This window comes from Tachysurus fulvidraco, chromosome 4 (genome assembly GCF_022655615.1).
Source record: "Tachysurus fulvidraco isolate hzauxx_2018 chromosome 4, HZAU_PFXX_2.0, whole genome shotgun sequence".
NCBI classification, from domain to species: Eukaryota; Metazoa; Chordata; class Actinopteri; order Siluriformes; family Bagridae; genus Tachysurus; species Tachysurus fulvidraco.
The window spans coordinates 21,183,295-21,203,233 of record NC_062521.1 but is presented as its reverse complement, the minus strand read 5'-3'; the positions used below and the strand labels follow the sequence as shown (position 1 = coordinate 21,203,233).

General features: G+C 40.0%; 2 protein-coding genes across 5 annotated transcripts in view; one reads left to right on the top strand and one right to left on the bottom strand.

Annotated features, from left to right (window-relative positions):
• The first annotated feature begins 306 nt into the window (after nucleotides 1–306).
• Nucleotides 307–16,368, top strand: mmrn2a (multimerin 2a). Of its 3 annotated transcripts, none has more exons than XM_047812231.1 (8): nucleotides 307–719; nucleotides 5,194–5,316; nucleotides 5,410–5,516; nucleotides 5,837–5,887; nucleotides 6,623–6,787; nucleotides 10,024–10,463; nucleotides 11,307–12,792; nucleotides 14,881–16,368. In XM_047812231.1, the coding sequence occupies exons 1-8, from the start codon at nucleotides 388–390 to the stop codon at nucleotides 15,270–15,272; spliced, it is 3,096 nt and encodes a 1,031-aa protein (XP_047668187.1). In that variant the 5' UTR covers nucleotides 307–387; the 3' UTR covers nucleotides 15,273–16,368. The 3 variants fall into 3 exon arrangements, with proteins under 3 accessions (XP_047668187.1, XP_027030730.2, XP_047668188.1); XM_027174929.2 differs by having other exon boundaries at nucleotides 6,623–6,790; XM_047812232.1 differs by lacking the exon at nucleotides 6,623–6,787 and having other exon boundaries at nucleotides 308–719.
• Nucleotides 15,922–19,939, bottom strand: part of bmpr1aa (bone morphogenetic protein receptor, type IAa) — a 25,563-nt gene continuing 21,545 nt past the window's right edge. For both annotated transcript variants that reach the window (XM_027174930.2, XM_047812233.1), the window contains exons 8-13: nucleotides 19,459–19,597; nucleotides 19,154–19,346; nucleotides 18,573–18,870; nucleotides 18,032–18,207; nucleotides 17,428–17,558; nucleotides 15,922–17,267 (exon numbers count right to left, since the gene is read on the bottom strand). In XM_027174930.2, coding sequence (XP_027030731.1) covers nucleotides 17,142–17,267; nucleotides 17,428–17,558; nucleotides 18,032–18,207; nucleotides 18,573–18,870; nucleotides 19,154–19,346; nucleotides 19,459–19,597 — 1,063 coding nt within the window. In that variant the 3' untranslated portion in view covers nucleotides 15,922–17,141. The remainder of the gene's footprint in view (nucleotides 17,268–17,427; nucleotides 17,559–18,031; nucleotides 18,208–18,572; nucleotides 18,871–19,153; nucleotides 19,347–19,458; nucleotides 19,598–19,939) is intronic.

Genomic DNA, 19,939 nt, shown 5'->3' with positions numbered 1-19,939 from the left:
TGGCCCAGCGGTCCACCATGTGTGTGTAGATAATGGGGAAAAAGACAGGCTGCAGGAATGAAACCAGCTCAGTTGCATTGTTTCAAGTTCTCTGACCTTTCCAGGGGAGGTGGGTTGGTGGGAGGTTCATTTCCGTGGATTGTTGCAGGACTTTGAAACAATTAGAAGGAGGAGGAGGAGAGCAAAGGAGAGGAAAGGGGATGTAGAGGAGTACACATTGGGGCCTGAGAGGAGGCGGGGGGTTACAAAAAAAAAAAAAAAACAATTTTGAGATGGGGAGGTGTGTCCAAACAGCAACAGCTTTAAAGTATCTATTGCTTGGACTGAGGCACCAGATGCTGGAAAGACGGCACGTGTTTGTGTGTTTACTGGAGAAGCCGTGTAGACATGATAGTGCTGAAAGTGTTTCTGTACCTGCAGGGCCTGTTGCTGGCAGCACGGTGTGAAGTTTGGCCCAGAGACCAAGAGCTGAAAGAGGGAGAGGACGAGCAATTAAACCAACCCCAAGGTGCTTGGGATCATGGCAATCCATATGAACATTTTGGAACTGGTCATGACAGTGCTGGAACACAAAAACAAGGTCCGGTTGTCTCTGAAACTATCCATTACCCAATGGAGCATAGGCATTCTAACCCCAAACATGGGTCTCCATCTGAGGATGTATCTGTGGATGCAGAAGGTGGTTCAGCAGATAGCAATATCCATCCAAAACGCACAGGGTAAGTGTACAATGATGATACTTTTGCAAGTACCTACCATTCATTCATTGTTCATTCATATGAAGAATTCATTCCTGAAGCTACAAAGCATGCATGCTAACAAAAGCAGCAATGTGTTGCTTTTGCACAGAATTCAGGGCGGATAGATTAGAAAAGATCTAAACAAACATCTATCTGAGTGATCTGTTATGATGTAGGTCATAAAAGGTGGAAATACTGCTACAGATCTTTGTTTTGGTTGGAGAACCACCCAGCTAGCTCTAGAACTGCTAGTCGTGAAGCCAGAGCTGTAAAAACAAACAGAACAAGGGACAAACAAGCAAATCATGGGTGCCTTCTGAGAACACTTCCATCAGTCTGACCCCCTCAAACCGCCCTGCACAGGCACACAGTAATCTTCTTGATCTGTATTATAATTGCTGCTAGGCTGACAGGGAAACTAAACAAAAGCTTACAGTTTATTAAACAAAAGCTACAAGCTTTTCCAGCTAGCATCTAAAATTACCCCCCACAAAGCCTTGGCTGAAGTTTCCTTAAATGCAGCCGTTTTGAAAAATTGTGCCTGGGACAGTTTTGGTCTTTGGTCTTATGACATGAAAGAAAATCTGCATCCCAAGAGTGTCAGAAGTGCATGTGTTTCCTCTTAACTTAAGCTAATCAATAGCAACCCATCCTAACTACTCCAAAAAAGCAAGCAGGTTCCTTTAAGGTTTGAACCATGTTGCTGCTGGTTTTTAGCACTAGACTCTGGATTCTGGCAAACCATCACTATCATAACTTGAGCACATCCATCATGTCACAGAATACTCTGTAACAAGACAGGCTTTCTCACAGTGTGATCCCAAAGGGCTTTTTGCAAAAATGCTGCATTTAGAGTTCATCAAAAGACAAGCAACTTGGATGTCTTTGACACTGTTCAAAAAATTAAGACCTTCTACATGTCCTTGTAATGAAATGCAGGCTTAAATTTAAGGGCATATGGTTCATGACCTGTGCTGGAGAGCTAAAAAACAAATAGGATATTCCCTGGTGTATAATGTCTGTCAGTGACTATGCCAGCTCAAAGATTAACAACTAGCAAGATCTTTAAGTGTTGATGGCCCCATGGCAGAAGGTCTAGGTGATTGCAAAAGGCTCTGTTTTTGGAAGGAAGGCATTTTTGGCCCCGATATTGAATAAGCTACAGTCTGATTTTCAATATATCATTTTCAAACTAAGCATAGTCTCAGACTTTAAAGGCTTTCCTGTGCAGTGAAACACACTGAGTGTAATTCGAAACAAAATTTGCCTTCAGAAAACTGAATGTTTATAATAAAAGTTAAGTGTTGTTGAGGAAGAGCCTATTAAAGAACAGATGTGATCAGGGGAGGTCCAGGCCTACGGGGACAGAGAGAAAGACTTTTCACCATGATGTCCAGCATTTGCACACATGGGAATCTCTGAATGAACCAGTGAAGGATGGGGACAGTGAGGCAGCGAATTGCAGAGTATAATTACAAAAAGCTGCAGTGAAAGATCGGAGGGTTTTATTGGGTGACTGGGGAGGAAGTAGTAACTTTTGTGCAAATACCTTCACATTCTTTATTTCCAGTGGATTGGAAAAGTGAATAAAAGACTTCCAGCTTCTGAGGGAAAAAGTCAAAATATGGTATTAAACACCAATGAAATGGTCAAATAATTTGGTGAGCACCAGGTAAATAAAATACTAATACTGGTCAAACCTGACTGCACAAACTTCAAACTTCACTTCTGCCTTTAATTTGCCCCAAGTTGAACTCTGGTCTGCCTTCTCTTTTTGTGCCCTGTTACTATGTTCCCAATCCCTGCTTCATACCCTCAATTTCTTGCACTGGCTTTATTTAATCTGCTTTTATTTAAAGTTACATCCCTATACGTTTCCCCAACATTAAACATAGCCTTTTGGAGTTTATTTTCTTATCCAAGACCTGAACATATCACAGTTGGTCATCTACAGTAGGTCTAACTGATCTTGTAGTTAAACCAACATTAGATCATCATGTGCCGCAATTGAGTCTAACAAAATAAAACAACCTGATTTTATCTCTCCAGGATGTAGATATCTGTTCTAAGCCAGCGATCAAAACAATGGCAAGATTGTAACATAAAAGCTTAAACACTAGTACATTGTGAAATGTGTTTCTCCTTACGTCATAACTAAGAGGTAAAGACACAGGCAGGAAAAGAGAACTGTGCACGTTATGGCTTGTGATATACTCCTATGAATGTATAATGCCTGTTACTATAGATTAGATGTCAAGTTTCTTTTTAGTGACTAAATGAGGGTCATAGGCTTGTAGGTACATCTAAAAGACAGACACTGAAATCCTCTTCCTTCCTGTGAGGAAGCAATGCATCCAGAAATGGATAATCTGACAGAAACACAATGCCTATGAAGATGTATATCCATGAGAGCAACAGCAAGCAGCAGGAAATGACTCACATGGATATTGAGTAGCGTTCTCAAGGGTCAAGCCAAAACATATAGATCAGATACAAACTATACAAACTTCTGTATATTGTCCGTGCTTCTGGAACACTTGATAATCAGAAGTATAGGAAGAAAGAACGTTGCTGGAACAGTTTTCCCATACAGTTTTTAACAAGAACATGCTGCCAAGATAAACTTTCCTAGTGTTTTCTTGCTGGATACACGGCTACTTATACTGTAGAAGTAGCTCCTGATTTGACCGGGACCATATGTCTCCATTCAAATCTCCCTCGTGTCTCCTGGGTGGATAAACCAATATGACGTTGGGTAAAGGAGGTACATATGATTATTAAATCCCTCTCAGGGTTTAAACATCAACAGTTAATTACACAATGACAATGAAATCCAGGTGTTCTGTGTTACAGAGATTAAAGCTGCCTGCTTGAGGTCATTACGCATCTTAAACAGATTTTTCTTAAAAAATAAAAAGATTCAGGATAGTTGGACTTTGTAAAAAATAGGTAAATTCAGGGTTCTCTTTCTTAGGGCTAAAGGGAGGAGGAAATATGGTCAATATAATTCCTTCATCGCTTTATGTTGGGACATTGAAATTCAGGTGAAATTCAAGTTCAAATGAAGTCATTAGGTTTTAATGACTTTAATCAATAAGTATGCAATTAAGCATGTAACATAAAACTTCAATGTGTCTGCTGCAAGAAGAATCAAGATGGTTATTATTTCGCTCGATTTTAAATGAGTAACAATTAGCAATAATCAGTTGATCAATCAAACAACAAACAAACACAAGAGTGAGTCCAAATTGCACACAAAGTGTCACACGTGGCTGTTAAACTACACACATATAACACAAAGATTAGTCTTAGTTCCTCACACTCCCACACATAGAAAAATGAGAAAACATTTGAGCAGGAACTGGAGTCCTACTTAAAACAAGTGGAACCACAGTGGAACAGTGAATTTGGCTGATTATGACACAATGGATATTAGCTTTCTCGTGCTCAGAGAGGAGTGAACAAGTAAAAACAACAAGTTGTTACCCAAATCTCATCTCCCATTACTCTCACTGTAAACACATCAATAAAAGAGGTTTGTATACACAGCACTTAGACTCTCACACATCCAGGATATGACACAGAGCCTCCACTCAGCTTGTCAAATGACAGAACTTCCATCTCAACTAACATAAATTAGCCGCAGCCAGAATTTACGATGAACGCGATAACTCCCTAATGACCTCCATTAAGTGGAGAAACAACTCCTCGGCAGTAGCATTCTGATTTCTCAATGAAGTTTTTGGACATTAGACAAGAAGCATGAAAGGCTGTTTTTCTAGTCAGGCAGAAAATCTTCCTGGAAATCTGTGAGCATGTACTACTGGTACATAGTTATCCTAACTGCACAGGTCACAGCTAGTTAGAGTCACATGTGTGTGGTAGCCAGCGAAAATGTTTTTACATGGTGGAATGTTTACATCACAAAAAAGAAAAGAAATGGTAGCTCAGTGGTTAAGATGTTTACCTAATGCTTGGAAGATTGTAAGTTGAAATCCCTATGACACTAAACTGCCACTGCTGGCCCCCTGAGCAAGACCCCTAACACTCAGTTGCATAAAATGAGAACTTTTCCCAGGACATCACACATTTAAATCAAGAATACAAAACTTGTGAATTCCATCCTTAAAGCCCATGCAGCACACACAGATCCTCCAGATTTTGTTCCTTACATCATATATTATACATAATATTTACTTCAGATCCTGCAGAAACCCAATTCCGACACAAGATCCAATTTCCAATAATGCATCTGAATTTCCTGATATTCATCCAGAATCGTGCTGCTCGCTTGGTCATTACACCCTGAAGTGTGACCCTTTACTCAGGTCACTACACTGGCTTAGTTTATCTTTATCTTATTCCAGGCAATACATTTCTCTGCGACACACACACTTGACATCCAAGGGCTTTCTTCCTTAATCTAAGTACTTCTACTGCTGTTTTCTTGCAGAAACTGGTGTACATTTGTGCATAAACGCGTAGTCACAAAGCCAATGGCCTGTGGCACTGAGAAATATGTTATCAAGTCCCAGAGTCCTTGTCCGAGCAGGTCGCCAGACTGCCATCTGGTCATGTAAGTGAGATACAAAACTTTTTGTGGTGTTAATGCCAAATGCTTCAAGAACAAATGACAATAACAATCTAAATTTGTATTTTTGCAATGCAGGTACAAGCTGTCTACTCGGCTAGTGTACAAAGAGAAGCAGATGATTCACACAGCGCTCTTGTGGAGATGTTGCCCTGGTCATGCTGGAGAAACATGCGAGGATACTGGTACTAAATAGTTCTATGAGAATCATGAATTTTCTTTAGATTATTGCTCTATATAAAAAAGATAATGGCATATTGACAGATTTTTGAAAATATATTGCTGTAGCACTGATAAAGTCATGACATGCAGGATGCACATCAAGACAATCTCGTGTTCTTGTCTGAATGCTTCCAAAAGTCAATGTGGAGTTTATCTTACATCAGTTAATTTAGACCAGATTTTTCTTTATTAAATATAGCCTTTAGCTGATCCATGGGAAAAGGTCATGTTTACAAAAACCTAGGCAGGAAACCAATTCACCTTTTTCCTTTTTGTCCTCCAGTGGAAAATGGCCATGTGTCAGTGTCAGGAGACTCTCAGCTTGGTGATACAGGTATTTGTCCATGATTTAGAATGCCATTTATTGCATGTTTACCTGCTTCAAGCAAGCATGTTACTGAGAGCCCTGCTTACTCCATTGGCTGTACCAGTTGCTGCAAAACAAATTGAGGAAACAATGAAGCATGAGTCAGATCGTTAGCTGACTGTGGGAAGGTCATCACCCACATGGGAAAAGGAAAAGGGCGTGTGAATAACAAGTTCGACCAGGACTTATAGCAAGGCCACTGAGTAGGGTGTGTGACTGGCCTGCCATTGCTCCTTTGGAGAACCCAAAACAGAAACATCTCCAGTAAAGTGCACACAAAGTCATATAATAGTAAGTTTCAGGGCATTGAAAATATCGCATATCTAAAATAGGCCTAGGATTTTGGCATGTTACCATACAGCATAGGTCATGCAAACAAAAGGCTTACTATGATGTCATGCACCAAAATACTGCCCACCATCTCTACAGAACATACTTTTTGTTTAAAAAAAGATCAAGACAAGACAAGACAAAAATGTAATGGTATTTATCCAAACAAGACTGATGTCATTTTCCAGACATGCCTAACTTTGAAATGTTAATGAATTAGGAAGGGTAAGAAATTCCTCATGTGACAATTTAATTCTGAATCTCGTTTTCCAGGTAAAATAGGGAAAGGCATCAAAGATCTAGTGAAAGTGAAAATAATTGCAACTTTTCAGATATTCTACTAAGCTAGAAAGCTGCTTGTATTCTCCTCAGGAAATGAATGGATTGCCCACAACCCAAACCAGAAGCAGAACGACCATCAAAAGACCAAACGCTCACTAATCGAGTCCCTGATGTCTGAGGAGAAACAAACGGATAAACAGCACAGACAAGACCCTCCAAGCTCACACACTGGTCATGAGCCTCACTATGAGAAAGGTGGTAAGAGATAGATTAAAATTATATTATATTTAGGAAATATTTCAAGTAGACATGTTTAAAAGTTCCCAAGGGACTCTGAAAGGCCAAAAGTTAGAAAGGGCATTATCCTAAGATTCAAGTGCAAGAAATACAATTTTGCTGGTTTATTTGTTACTTGTTCTGAATATCTATTAATCTGACAGATCACTGATGGTAAAAAGGTATTTGGACACCTGACCATCACACCTACTGTATGTGTGTCCATGCCGAATTCATAGGTATTAACATGGAGCTGATGCCCAATTACTGACCCAACAGACTCCACTCCACTAGGAAGGCCTTCTACTATATTTTGGAATGTGGTTTGTGGGGATTTGGACTAACTCAGGCACATTAGTGAGGTCAGGCACTAACGTCAAGTGAGACGTTCTGGTGAGCAGTCAGTGTTCCGGTTCAGCTCAAAGTGTTCAGTGAGGTTGAGGTTAGGGCTCTGTGAATGACACCAATCTTGTTCTTTCACACCAATCTTGGCAAACCATTTGCTTCCATATTTTGTGGATCTTGGTTAATACACAGGGGCAAAGTCATGATGAAACCGGTTTGGGGCAATTTAGTTCTATACACTAGTTAGTTCTTGTAACACTATAGCATACAAAGACATTCCTGGACAATTGCGTGTGTGCACAACTCTGTGGCAACAGTTTGGGGAAGAATCACATGAGTATGTGACCGTATAGTGCACATCAAGACTAAGTATTATCTGATTTTCACTAACTCCTTATTTTAAGTTTATCTAATATTAACATTCAGAATTCAGTTGCCACATGGGCAATGGTAAGCACACCAATTATTCAGTAGCTTATTAGAACTAAAGGTCAATAAAAATAACTTGCTGTAAGTATTATCTATAATCGCTCAAATAATTACTCACCAGCTTTACAGGGCACTATGCACAAGGGTAAGTTAGCATATAGAGTCCAGTATCATGTCAAACATGACACTTAGCATGATGTTTGGGGAAGTAGAAGAAGAAACCAGTTTTCTGTTCACAACATATAAAACTCAAACATTAAAGCTGCCTGCTGCATGAAACCGTTCCTGAATGTGAAATCCTCCTTAATGGTTTCATGTAGAATTTTAAATCATTTTAGGGCATTGGATTTGTTGCAAGCTTTTAGATTCATTAAACACACTGATCTAAACATGGACTTAAAGAAATACAACTCAGAGCATTTTACTCTCATAATGTGACAATACATGGTGGACATTCAGACAAAGATGAACTTTTGGCTTCATCCTTCTCATATTCAATGAGGTTACATAAAAATTTTGAAACTTCCAAAATGAAAATAAGCTAGCTGAAGGTTTTTATCTGATAACAGCTGGAGATGATGAAAGTGAACAGTACAGTTCACCAGCATGATTTCCCTTTGTGCTAGGTGATCATCAGAACATTCAGCAGAATCTTAAACTTAGAGGTGGTCAAAATGTATTGGCTATTAATGGATGATCACAGAAAAAAATACTGTTTTTCGATAGACATACAAATTAAATGTATATATCACATCACATTAACTAGCCCTTTAGTAACAACACAAAGGATCTCAGCTTGTCTTGATCAATAGTAGCTACAAACATACGATCACTAAAGGCTTATAGTTTTGAGCATTGTCCTGTTGTATACATGTGATCATAGAGTGTCTGGTCTACAGCCTGTCTCCTGTATATCCTTACAGACACAGAGTTCCTGCAGAAGTCAGTACACGTTTTGGTGCCTTGTTTAGTGCCTCCTCCTGCTCACTGTCTCCCTCTCACGGCAGCTTCCTGCCCAGGATATCCGCTCTTTCTCTGGGAAAAAGTCTCTAAATGTATTGTACATAGGGAATGATGTAATGGGATGTAATAGATATGCAGGCTGTGATATAGGATGAAAACATGTTCCATCCTCAAATATATGAGGAGCTGCGAGAGCATTTCCAGAGCAGCCAAAAGGCATGACGTAATGGGATAGATGCAGTTATACATTCAGCCAAACCAAGCCAGGTTAATACTGTACAGAATGGGAGAGTAATACCAGAATATGCCTGAGGTTGGATTAAACCTGTCCGATGATTACTAGGAATTCAATGAAGGCCCTTATGAAAAAACATAGCTGGGTAGAGAAGAGTTTGTCATATGCCAAATTTAGAAAAATCTGACTTTGTTGCAATTATTGGAAACTTTCTTTTTATTGGATTTATTTATTACTATGTGAAAATAGAAAGAAACTTTTAAAATCTGCTTGTGTTACAGAGAGTAAAAAAAAAATCATAGGATTTTCTCTTACTGATAACCATTTATTAAAAATACATATTAGGGCAAAAGCTAAATATATGACAATATCCCATATTCTAAACGAACGTTTATTTGGCATTATCGGATACTTTTGTAAACATACCCTTCTACCTCACTGTAATTATAGATGAATATTCAGACCCACACTTTTATAGAATGTGTGTGTACGTGTGTGTGTGTGTGTGTGTGTGTGTGTGTGTGTTGGAGTGGCCAGACTGCTACAATCTATGGGAAATGCCTAGTCTCTGATTGGGAACAGGGGATTTCCTCTTCTGCCGAGTAATTCACTTGAATTAGAAAATACCCACTGGCTGACAAACACTTCCCTGTCAGATGCATGACACTTTAATGTGAAAGGAATTGCCGCTGGTTGGGAGAATGAGTCTGTCCAGATATGAGAATGACAGGACTTAAAAATATGGAATCCACCACAGGACCCATTGACCCAATCCCTGGAGGGAAGATCACTATTTATTGCATGACTGAATAAACAAACACTCATGCCCATAAAATTTAGCTTCTCATCTCACCTCATCGGTCTAAGGTTGTGGGATGACCTCTGGAAGACTCAGTGTGTGAAATTATTCTTGCATGAAATACCATGAAGATTAAATCACTGTTTTGGCAGCTGTATTTCAGAACAGATTAATTTACTGGCATTTAACTGTAACAAAAACAATCATATGAACTTTTGGTGAATTTCTCTTTGCCTATAATAACATTATTATGTGATACATAATAAATTTTTATGATAGTTAAATGCCAGTACCTGTTATTAAAAAGCAGTGGTTTTTGCATTCCGTATCTGATCTCAAACTCAATTGCTAGCAAATGTTTTTTCTAGGCTCAAAACCAGGAGCTGGACTATTGATGCTATTGAGGTTGCTGAGTGAATTCTTAGACATTGTTTCTTATTGCAGCACACCACAGTGTGGATAATGGTCATGGAGGTTCTCCAACAGAGAGGCATCACCCAAATCCCGGACCTGTACCCATCCATTATTTAAAGGATGTCATAATGTCTCATCTACAGCCAATATTTGACAGCTTCAACCTGACACTAGCACGCCTGTCTGAAGAGGTGCAGGACCTACAGAGGGACATGACCCAGCTACAACTTGACCAAATGTTACAGGGAGAGTCCAAAACAGCAGGAAGTGGAATAGGTGAAGAGTTAAAGCAACATGAGGCAAAGACAGAGACCTTGCAACAAGTGGAGGAACTGACTATGCAACTTGACCTTCAGCGTGATGAGATGGAAGAAAAGCTACATGCACAGCAGGCCATGCTGCACTACAACCTCACCAATCTGAAGGCTGGCATGGATGTCCAGCACAAACGCAACCAGAAGATGCTACAGGTCAGGATGTAGTGGGAGAATATAGTTGAATAAGTATTGTAATATATATGTTAATTGTGTCAGTGTATTTTAATTGAATATGTATTAGAAGTATACAGTCATTATTGACTTCATTAGCAACACCTGTACATTAGCAATCTAATCAGCCAATCATGTGGCAGAAAGAAAGACAGACAGACAGACAGACACAGAGAGAGAAAGAGACAAAAAGAAAGAAAAGAAGCTATTTTTTTATCTTCAGCTGTTCAGTATTTAAGATGGTGTGCACAGCCTCAGATTCCTGTTCTTCGCTATAATGCGTGGAACCCGATCTTCTGCTGTTGCAGCTCATCCTCCTCAATTTTGATGTTTAGTTTATGCTGAGAATCTTTTCAGCTGATCACACTTGTGTACTTTGAGTTGCTATAACAAGTCCATTTTGTCTTCTGTGGGTAGAAATGCTTGGTTGTTAAGAGAAACGTCTGGCGCTCAGTATTTCCCACATCTTTCTGTGTAAACTCTAGAGTTGGGTGTGAAAACCCCAGTGGTTTTCACACCAACTCATCTTGTCCTAACATTTTTTTGCACTGCTGCCAGATGATTGGCTGATTAGATACTTTATAAAAAAGTGGACCAGGTGTGTAGATTAGATGAGTAAAAATATTAACATTGGAAAAAAATGGTTTGTGTGCTCTGTATAATGTCTATAAATTGTCACACCAGAATTTTTTATTTTCTACACTTTCAAGACTATTCACAAGAACATTTAGACTTTCTCAACACTATTAGAGAAATCTAATATAATTTAGTGCCCATTTTTTTTAAATATGTTATGTTCTGACAGGATTGTTTGTTGTTTCATAGACGAGCCTTCATTCCATGAACTCCTCACTATCAGAGGTAAAAGAGAAGCAAGAGCAGCTGGAGGAGGAGTTCCAGAGGGTTTTGAGACTTGCAAGTCAAATGCCAAGTCCTGAGAGACAGCCTCAGGAGGACACAGCAGTCTGGGAGGCCATTAATCGTCTGGACAATAAGGTGGTCAATAATACTGTGCAGCTCAGTATCCTAAACGAAGACCAAGTCCAAGCAACTCGGACGATAGAACAGTTGCAAATGGGCTGGAAGGCCTTAGAAGAACGTGTAACCAAGAATGATCGCAAGAATGAGGACAGATACATCGAGGCTTTCCTTGAAGTGGATGCAGCAAAGGTGGCAGTACGAACGAGTACTGATGAGCTATCAAACAATGTCACCCTTCTCCAAAGTATAGTCCAGGAACTGGAGGAGGACCTGGACCATTTATTCATCCAATTCTCTAAAAACATAAGCATCGGTAGCAGAGACTGTGACTGCAGCGGCCTCAGCAAATCTGTGGTGCATTTGAAACTGGCAGTAGCTAATATATCAGTAATTGCAAATGAAAACAGGATAGCTTTAGACAGCGCAGCAGAAGAGAGGGTGAACATTTGGGAAAATGGTGGTCCGAGCCAACCAGTGGAAGAGATCAAATTGGGTTTACATACTGTGCAGAACTTGCTGGCACTTGAGCAAGAGAAACGCAGGACACTGCAACAAACCTTAAGCACACTCCAGACCTCTGTTTTAAGCAGTCAGACACATATTGAAGCTCTACAGCAACAAGACAGTAAGAAATCTGGTGAGATAAAACATCTTTTTAACTCTTTCAGCTCTCTGTTGCAAGATGCCATACGCCATTCCAGTGTGCTGGAGGTTCTGCTCGGTGAGGAGGTTTTGGAGTTTATTGAATTGTCCTCACAAGTCCAGAAGGCCCACTCCATCCCTACGCTGAAAATGATGATCAGCGACCTGCAGGAACAGATTAACAAACACAGCCAAAGCCTGGCCTCCATGCTTAACTCTGAAGACCCCACTGCAGGTGAACCATCAGAGATGGCAGACTGGATCGCAGAGGATCTCAAAAGGAGACAAAAGGAACAGAAAACTGAGCACTTCTCAGAGAACCCTTCAGGACACAAAGATTTCTTAGCATTGGAAAAAGCAGTGGAACAGCTCAAAGCTCATGTCATAAAGCTGAGAGATCAGCAATGTCTGTCCTGCTGTGACTGTGCCAAAGACACCAAGTCCAAAGGTGTAGAGGCAAAACTACAAGCCGAGTTGTCCAGTGTGCACAAGAGCCTTGACGATCATCTCAGGCTTTTTAGTAGCATTTTTAGTAATACTGATGGTCTAACAGCGTCTGAAGCAACAGTAGATTTGGACCAGTTGCTTGCACTAATGAAGAAAAAAGAAGCCAAACTTCAAAGAAAGAAGCAAAAGAAGAGAGCGGAAACACAGCATAGCAAGCGGGATACCTCGCTACAAACGGCAGGTAAGAAATAGGAAGGAAATTATTTATAATACTTTATATATCTGATGTTAGGATGGGTTCCCTATGGAGTCTAGTTCCTCACAAGGTTTCTTCCTCATATCTTCTCAGATGTTTCTTGCCACCTTTGTGTCAGGCTTGCTTATTAGAGAGAAATTAAAATTTTATTCATAAACTTTAGCATTTTTATTCAGAAGTTTTATATTCCTGTTAAACTCTTTGCATCCAAGTCCATAGTAAAAGGATATACAAATAAAAGGGAATTGAAAACTAAAAAACAGAAAAGACATTTATACAGAAATGTCAGAAATAATGAACAGGTGAAATCTAACAGGTCACATGTTAACAAAAGCTCTACATGATTAAAGACAAATGCCTGATATTTTTTATACAGGATTTTAAATCAAATGTAGGCCAAGGGACTAAAATATTCAACGTAAAATCTTGATGTTTTGGACAGTGAGTCATGTTTGTGTGTGATCTGGGACTCATCTGTCCAGCTTTCAACTTACAGAGGTTTCAACCAGTTTTGAACACAAGTCATATAGCATTTTCAATGTTAAGCACAAGGGGGGCACGGTGGCTTAGTGGTTAGCACATTCACCTCACACGTCCAGGGTTGGGGGTTTGATTCCCGCCACCGCCTTGTGTGTGCGGAGTTTGCATGTTCTTCCCGTGCCTCGGGGGTTTCCTCCAGGTACTCCGGTTTCCTCCCCCGGTCCAAAGACATGCATGGTAGGTTGATTGGCATCTCTGGAAAATTGGGTTGGCACTCCGTCCAGGGTGTATCCTGCCTTGATGCACTGAGATAGGCACAGCCTCTTTGTGAACTGAGAAGTTCGGATAAAGCGGTAGAAAATGAATGAATGAATGTTAAGCACAAGCAAAGAAACACAGCAGCTGAGGGAAAAACCGCTACAGAACCTGAGACTCTACAGCCATGAAAATGACCAATAGTGTTGTCATGTTGGTACGATAACAGCAATATCTGTTTATGGCCTGTTTTGGTAAATACCTGCCAAAATTAGCAATATTCTCAGGCAAAAACTGTATATAAAACAAGACGACTTGCTTAAACATAGTCTGTTTTTAATTCCTGAGATAAGTATGGTCTGAGACATGTTGCTAGTGTTGCATGTTTTTTATATATCCTGTGGCAACATGTCCCTCTAGTGAACAGCAGTTCTAACTGCAATGTCCAGCGCTCTCTACTTTTAATAAGATAGAACAGAAGATGGGAATCTGGTTATTATTTATACAAACTATCCAGTTGTTAGCAATGCTAATCCCAACTCTCAACAATTTATCCTGAACGTTAGCCTAAGACACAAAATCCGGCTGCATGTTTCGTAACGCTTTGCTTAACTGGAATGTGTGTTGCTACATAAGGGTTACGAAAACTCATGAGAACTTACAAGCCTTCATAGACATTTATAAAATTTGACTCAAACAGGTAGCCAGAGTTGAAAAGCTTGCGTTTTCATTTTGATGTGTAGATGACATAACATCTGAGTCATATGCGACACGTTGACTTGAACTGAAAGTTCTGAGATGAGACAAAGTCGTGTCATCGGTGTCAAGAAATTCAAGTCAAAATATTATCTATTTATCTTCCTTTTAAAAGACAGGGAAAATGCACAGCAGTGCGTCATTGTGGATTTATCACATTTTCAGTGTCATAATGTGACATTGCCTTACATATTGATGTTGCCTTAGTAACCTTGCGTTACCAACATATCAGAAGTACACTGAGCCACAAAGTCATGATGGTCTAAAGCATGTCAGCCTGGGGAGCGTCATAACAGCCTTATGTCATGTCATGTGTTATGTCAACTTGAAGGAAAAGTAACAGCTACTTAACAGCTTACTAGGTGCCATTTAAATACCTTGTTATTTGATGCAATTCAATTCATTTTGATGTGTGTAACGCTTTTAACTATAGACTGGCACAATGCAGCTTTGTGGCAACCCAGACAGCTCCAAAGATGACATGAAGAATTTAAACACACTGCCTGAATGCTGTCACACTGCACATTTACATTTAAGCCTGAACATCCATAGCAAATCAGTCTGTTCTGTTTCTTGTTTTAGTACACGATCAGCCTCAGGAGCACACACTCATGTTTGCAGTCAGCAGCAGAGACGGTGTTAACACACCAGGTACTGTTGTGTTTAAAACCACGTCGACAAACCACGGGCAAACATACTCACCTGAAACGGGCACGTTCCGCGCGCCTACCACAGGGGTTTACCTGTTCATGTTGACGCTGGACTTCGGGCCTGGGCCATCTTTAGCCCAGCTGAAAATCGGAGAGAAAGTAGCAGCGGCAGTGTATCAGAACATGAGGGAACCAGCAGGACCTGCTACTCGTCATTGCCTGTTATATCTGCAACAGGGTGAAGAGATCCACCTAGAGCTAATACAGGGAACATTGAAGCAGGAAAACACCTTCACCGGACTGCTGCTCCAACAGATCACATGAGCACACGGTCACCTCTGAGAGTAGAACACACACTGCACTGGAATGAACAAATGAACAAGCTTGATTTTTGATTATTTTCAATACAGCACTTTTTCATTTCTCCTGATCACCGATTAGTTACAAGCAGCATCTTGGGCAGCTTCAGAATCTTCTGTATTTCGATGTAATTGAAAATCAATAGTATGAGACCTTTCCAGGCTTAGACTCTCTGTGTATGTGTGTACGTGTGAGAATAGATATACTACTTCAGTGAAAATACGTAACATTTATCTGTATATTTCAGCTGCAAGTTAAAACACAACTGCCAAAGTTAGGTCATTGTTACTGCATGCTGCTCACACACACTTCTCTCACACACACACAATGATCCACAAGCACTCGGATTCATATAGTAAATATTTACTTCAAATGAATACAATGGACAAGTATCGTATGTATGGTAATTGCATTTTCTTGGCAAACTCATAAGGCACCATTCAAACAGAAGTTACTGTAAAAAAGGTGTGTAATAATTATATACCAACTGTTACCTTGTATTAGCACAGGGCAGGGAAATATAACATTTAAATATCTACATCATGTTAGAGGTGCTAGTTCATTATGTTAAAGTGTGTCATTTTAATTGGAAAAACTAAGGTTTAAAAAAATAAAAAAGTCACGAATCACAGCTCAATTTTCGTGAGCAAATGAATAATAATGATTCAAGAAAAACTTTCTGCTTTTCCAAAATATCCTCTTCTAGCCACAGAGTGCACACGTTGCTTACACAGCTACTGTTTCCTGTAATATTTTATTGCAATGAACTGTTTTTTCTCGAGTTATCCCAATCATCTTTTACCTATTTATATTTTTTAAAACAAATTTATTTTTTGAAGAGCATTTTATGACCATTTTAATAATTTTCAAAATCATTTATTTTTCTGTAATTTTACCTTTGTATAACATCGTAAAATGTTGGCAAATTTTGATAAGGCATATTTAGTCTGGCACTAAACTGAGGACTGTTGGTTCATACTTCCTGTACATATAAACCCCATGTCATAGATGTTCACTGCTTTTTCAGTGGCACGGAAACCAATAAAAGTAAATTAAGGCTGGTGTTTTCTTTCGTATTTCTCTTCACATGGTCTATAAATGTTGATCATTCCAGCAGTAAGTCCATATAAGGATTCCTGTAGCTTTCCATGAGACTGACATCTAAAAAAAAAAAAAAACCCAGCAATTTAAGGGAAAAAAAAAAAAAAATCTAAATATTCCCTTAAAATACTGAAAAATACAGAATTTAGACTTGCTGTAAAAGAACATTTCTTGATACAAGTCTAATAGCAGCCGGTGTGAACTCTTTGACCGCTATGCACTATCTACATTAAAGTGTTAACGTACACGGGGAATTCTTTCATGACAGTTTTAAAGATTGAAGATTGAAGTGTTATTAGAACATTTCATATTTTTTAGCTTGTGCAGTCTAACATTACGATTTTATTTACAAGTCTATGTATAATTGCGCTTGGCAAAAAGTCACAAATGTTTTTCCGTATGGCAGGAATTGAGGTTCATCCCAGACAAATACATACACAGCTGAGACAGAAACAAGTAGCTTGGTGTATAATGCGTTGTCCATCCCAAGACTCCTAGAAGATTCACAGCTGCAGTCTGAATCTCTTCAAAGCCTGTGATTGTACAGCTTTCACAGAAAGCAAAACAAAAACAAAACAACAAAAACTGGCTCTGTGTGCTCTCCAGAGGTCAAGCAGGGAAGGAGCAAAGATGCCATGGAAGTTCACGAAGAGTTCACTCTCTCTCAGCCCGTGTCTCTGTTTGATCCGGTCTCTGACTGGCCTGGTTAAACAAGCTCAATTCGGACATGGCTCAGATTTTGATGTCCTGCAGTTCCACCATTTTAGCTAATGTCTTCTTGACACGTAGACCAGTGAGGCGTGATTGTGGATTGTGGGCCCAGCACTCTGACATCAACCTTAACATAGCCCTCAAACACTGAAAATAAAAAGAAAGCCTTCCATCACCATTTAGGTCTCAAACAATTTTCAGCCATTTTATATAATGATACATAATTTCCAGTGTGAGTAATGATCAACATTAAATCAGAAAAAGAACAGAAAGGACCTGCTCAAGTAAGCAGATTTTAAACGCTCACCTCGTCACTGTTCCACCTGTTGGACACTGTGGGCCGAAGGCCTTTCACACACACTACCTGCAACATGTCTTCGTACGAAGGGTCTGAGGGGACCATGTCATAATACGGAAGCTGGTACTCCTCGACTATCCCTGAAAAAGGGAAGAGAAGTAAAGTGTTTACTTGGGTAATTCCGTGGGTTTAAGCCTTTCACAGTGCCTTATGACATCATACACTGGGCACATGCTGAAAAATAATCAGCACCAGGGTTGGTCTGACTTGACCCAATAAATAGACCAGTTATTGCTGTTAAACCTAAAATGCTCTTTATATTTGTTTTAATTAATTAGTGAATAACACCTCAACAATTTATAGTTTAACTGTTAACTGCATCTCAATACAAGTTAATACATCTATAACCAGTTCACTCTTATGGAACCAGGGGGTGATGTTAGGTCTTAAGTTTATTGTTCCAGGAAGTTTTTGGTCCTGATCCAGAGCAATTTTCTCATCTGTAAAACATCTACTAATGTAATGAACGTGTTTTTATACAGAGCAACAACAAGGTTGCATGTGTGTCCATTACACTTTCTCTAGCTTCAGCAAATTTCATTAAAATCAGTACCTCCTGTGACGCAGCGCCTCGCCATCTCCCACATGACCAGTCCGTAACTATAGATGTCGGCCATGACGTAAGCATGAAAGTGGTTCTTACACAGACTTTCGTCGAGGACCTCTGGGGCCATGTAGCGCCGGGTTCCTGTACGAGTGCTCAGAGGGATGTCGACTTCATTACTGTCACTGAACGGCAAGAGAAAGTTGAAGATTAGATTAAAAATTAACAGATGTTCAGTAATTTCTCGACTGGTCAATGATATGCAGAATATTAGTAAGGACAATATGCTCCAACAACGCTGTTAAATGCTTAACATAACTTTTACACACGTTTTTGTGGATGTCAGACAGATCACTATTACAAGAAAGTGTCTCGTAATTATTAGGCATTGGGTATATAATTACTGCCTGCGTCATATCCGTTGTTATGCTCAAACTATGATATTATTGGACCACTGTGGATTTATTTAAAACCTGTGCGTTTTAAACCAGCGCCGACTTCTGACTCAAAACCTTCACTGTGCGGGGCAGAAAGTGGATGAATAAAGAACCTGTTAAATTTGACAGCCAATCCCAGGTCGGCGATGCAGCAGGTGCCGTTTCTCTTGACCAGAATGTTCTTGCTCTTCAGATCCCGGTGAGCGATGGCTGGTTTGCCATGTGTGCCATAGATCTCGGTGTGAAGGTGGCACAGACCGCACGCTGCAGAGTAGGCGAGTTTCAGCAAGGCCTGCGTGTCCAGGGTGGTGAACTTCAGGTAGTCATACAGAGAGCCGTTTTCGTGGTAGTACGTGATGAGGTACATCTGGGAGGAGGCTCCTGTACCGTTTATATCTGCTGCTATAAAGCCTGTTGGGGATGCAGTATGATATATGATTAGACAAGAGCCATATAATGTGAATATATGACCATCGTAAAGACAATGGGACATTAGGTCATGTTGTCAGCTCACATTATGTGTGACAAAACAAACTCTATGATTCACTGGTCATAAAGATTTTCACACCTGTGCCAATGCTAAACCACATTCCTTTATATGACTATTACTTATTATAATAACTTTTCATCAGCGTAATGTATAATGATTATAAATGAACGGTATCTGAACCAATAATTTATTGGCTACACCTACACAAAATGTTTTCATGTCTCATAAGCACGGTCTGGTAGATCTCGGTCTCTCTGAACCAGCTGGCCTCTTCACGAGTGCAGAACACTTTCACCGCCACCTTCTCCCCCCTCCAGCGGGCCAACCACACCTCACCACAGCGGCCTTTCCCAATCAAACGCACCGTCTGGATCTGCTTGGCAATGGTACGCTGCACCTGAGCATAGCGACAAAAAGTGTTCAGTGTAAAAACAACAGTATTGTGCAGTAACAGATCCCAGTTCTATACTGTAGGTTTCTAATGATCGGGTGCATTTAATACTGCTCACCAGCAGGGGGAGCCCAGAGCCACTGCCAGAGCTCTGAGACTGGTGGATGAGGTCTTTGATAGATTCTCCGGGAGGAATGAAGGCTTCGGCCTGCTCCAAGTCTCTGTGGTAGTGCTGCCTCTCTGTTTGCCACTTATACCTGTAATACAACAAATATGTCCACAAATGACGTCACTACCTCACTGCCCTTTATCAAATCTTCTGGCCAGCAGGACAGATCTAAACAAAATCTGCCGGCAGCAAAATCAAAGGCATAAAAGTCATTGTTACTCTGTTTATCTACATAGCATCTTCTCCCCCCTCCCCAAAGGTGCAGCAGGAACAGGATGTGGGTATCAACTATCTTCTATAACTATCTTCCAAGGTGTTACGGTATGTGCATTTCTCCACTATGAGCTCAAACTCACTAAAAGGTTGGAATAACAACAAGAAAAAACAGACACAGTTTCACACAAACACATAGAGAATACAACACAAAAAC

Coding starts and splice junctions, on each gene's coding strand:
- mmrn2a (XM_027174929.2), top strand. CDS start 388: ATGATAGTGCTGAAAGTGTTTCTGTACCTGCAGGGCCTGTTGCTGGCA. Junction 5,517..5,836: donor AGAAACATGCGAGGATACTG/GTACTAAATAGT, acceptor TTTGTCCTCCAG/TGGAAAATGGCCATGTGTCA. Junction 10,464..11,306: donor GCAACCAGAAGATGCTACAG/GTCAGGATGTAG, acceptor GTTGTTTCATAG/ACGAGCCTTCATTCCATGAA.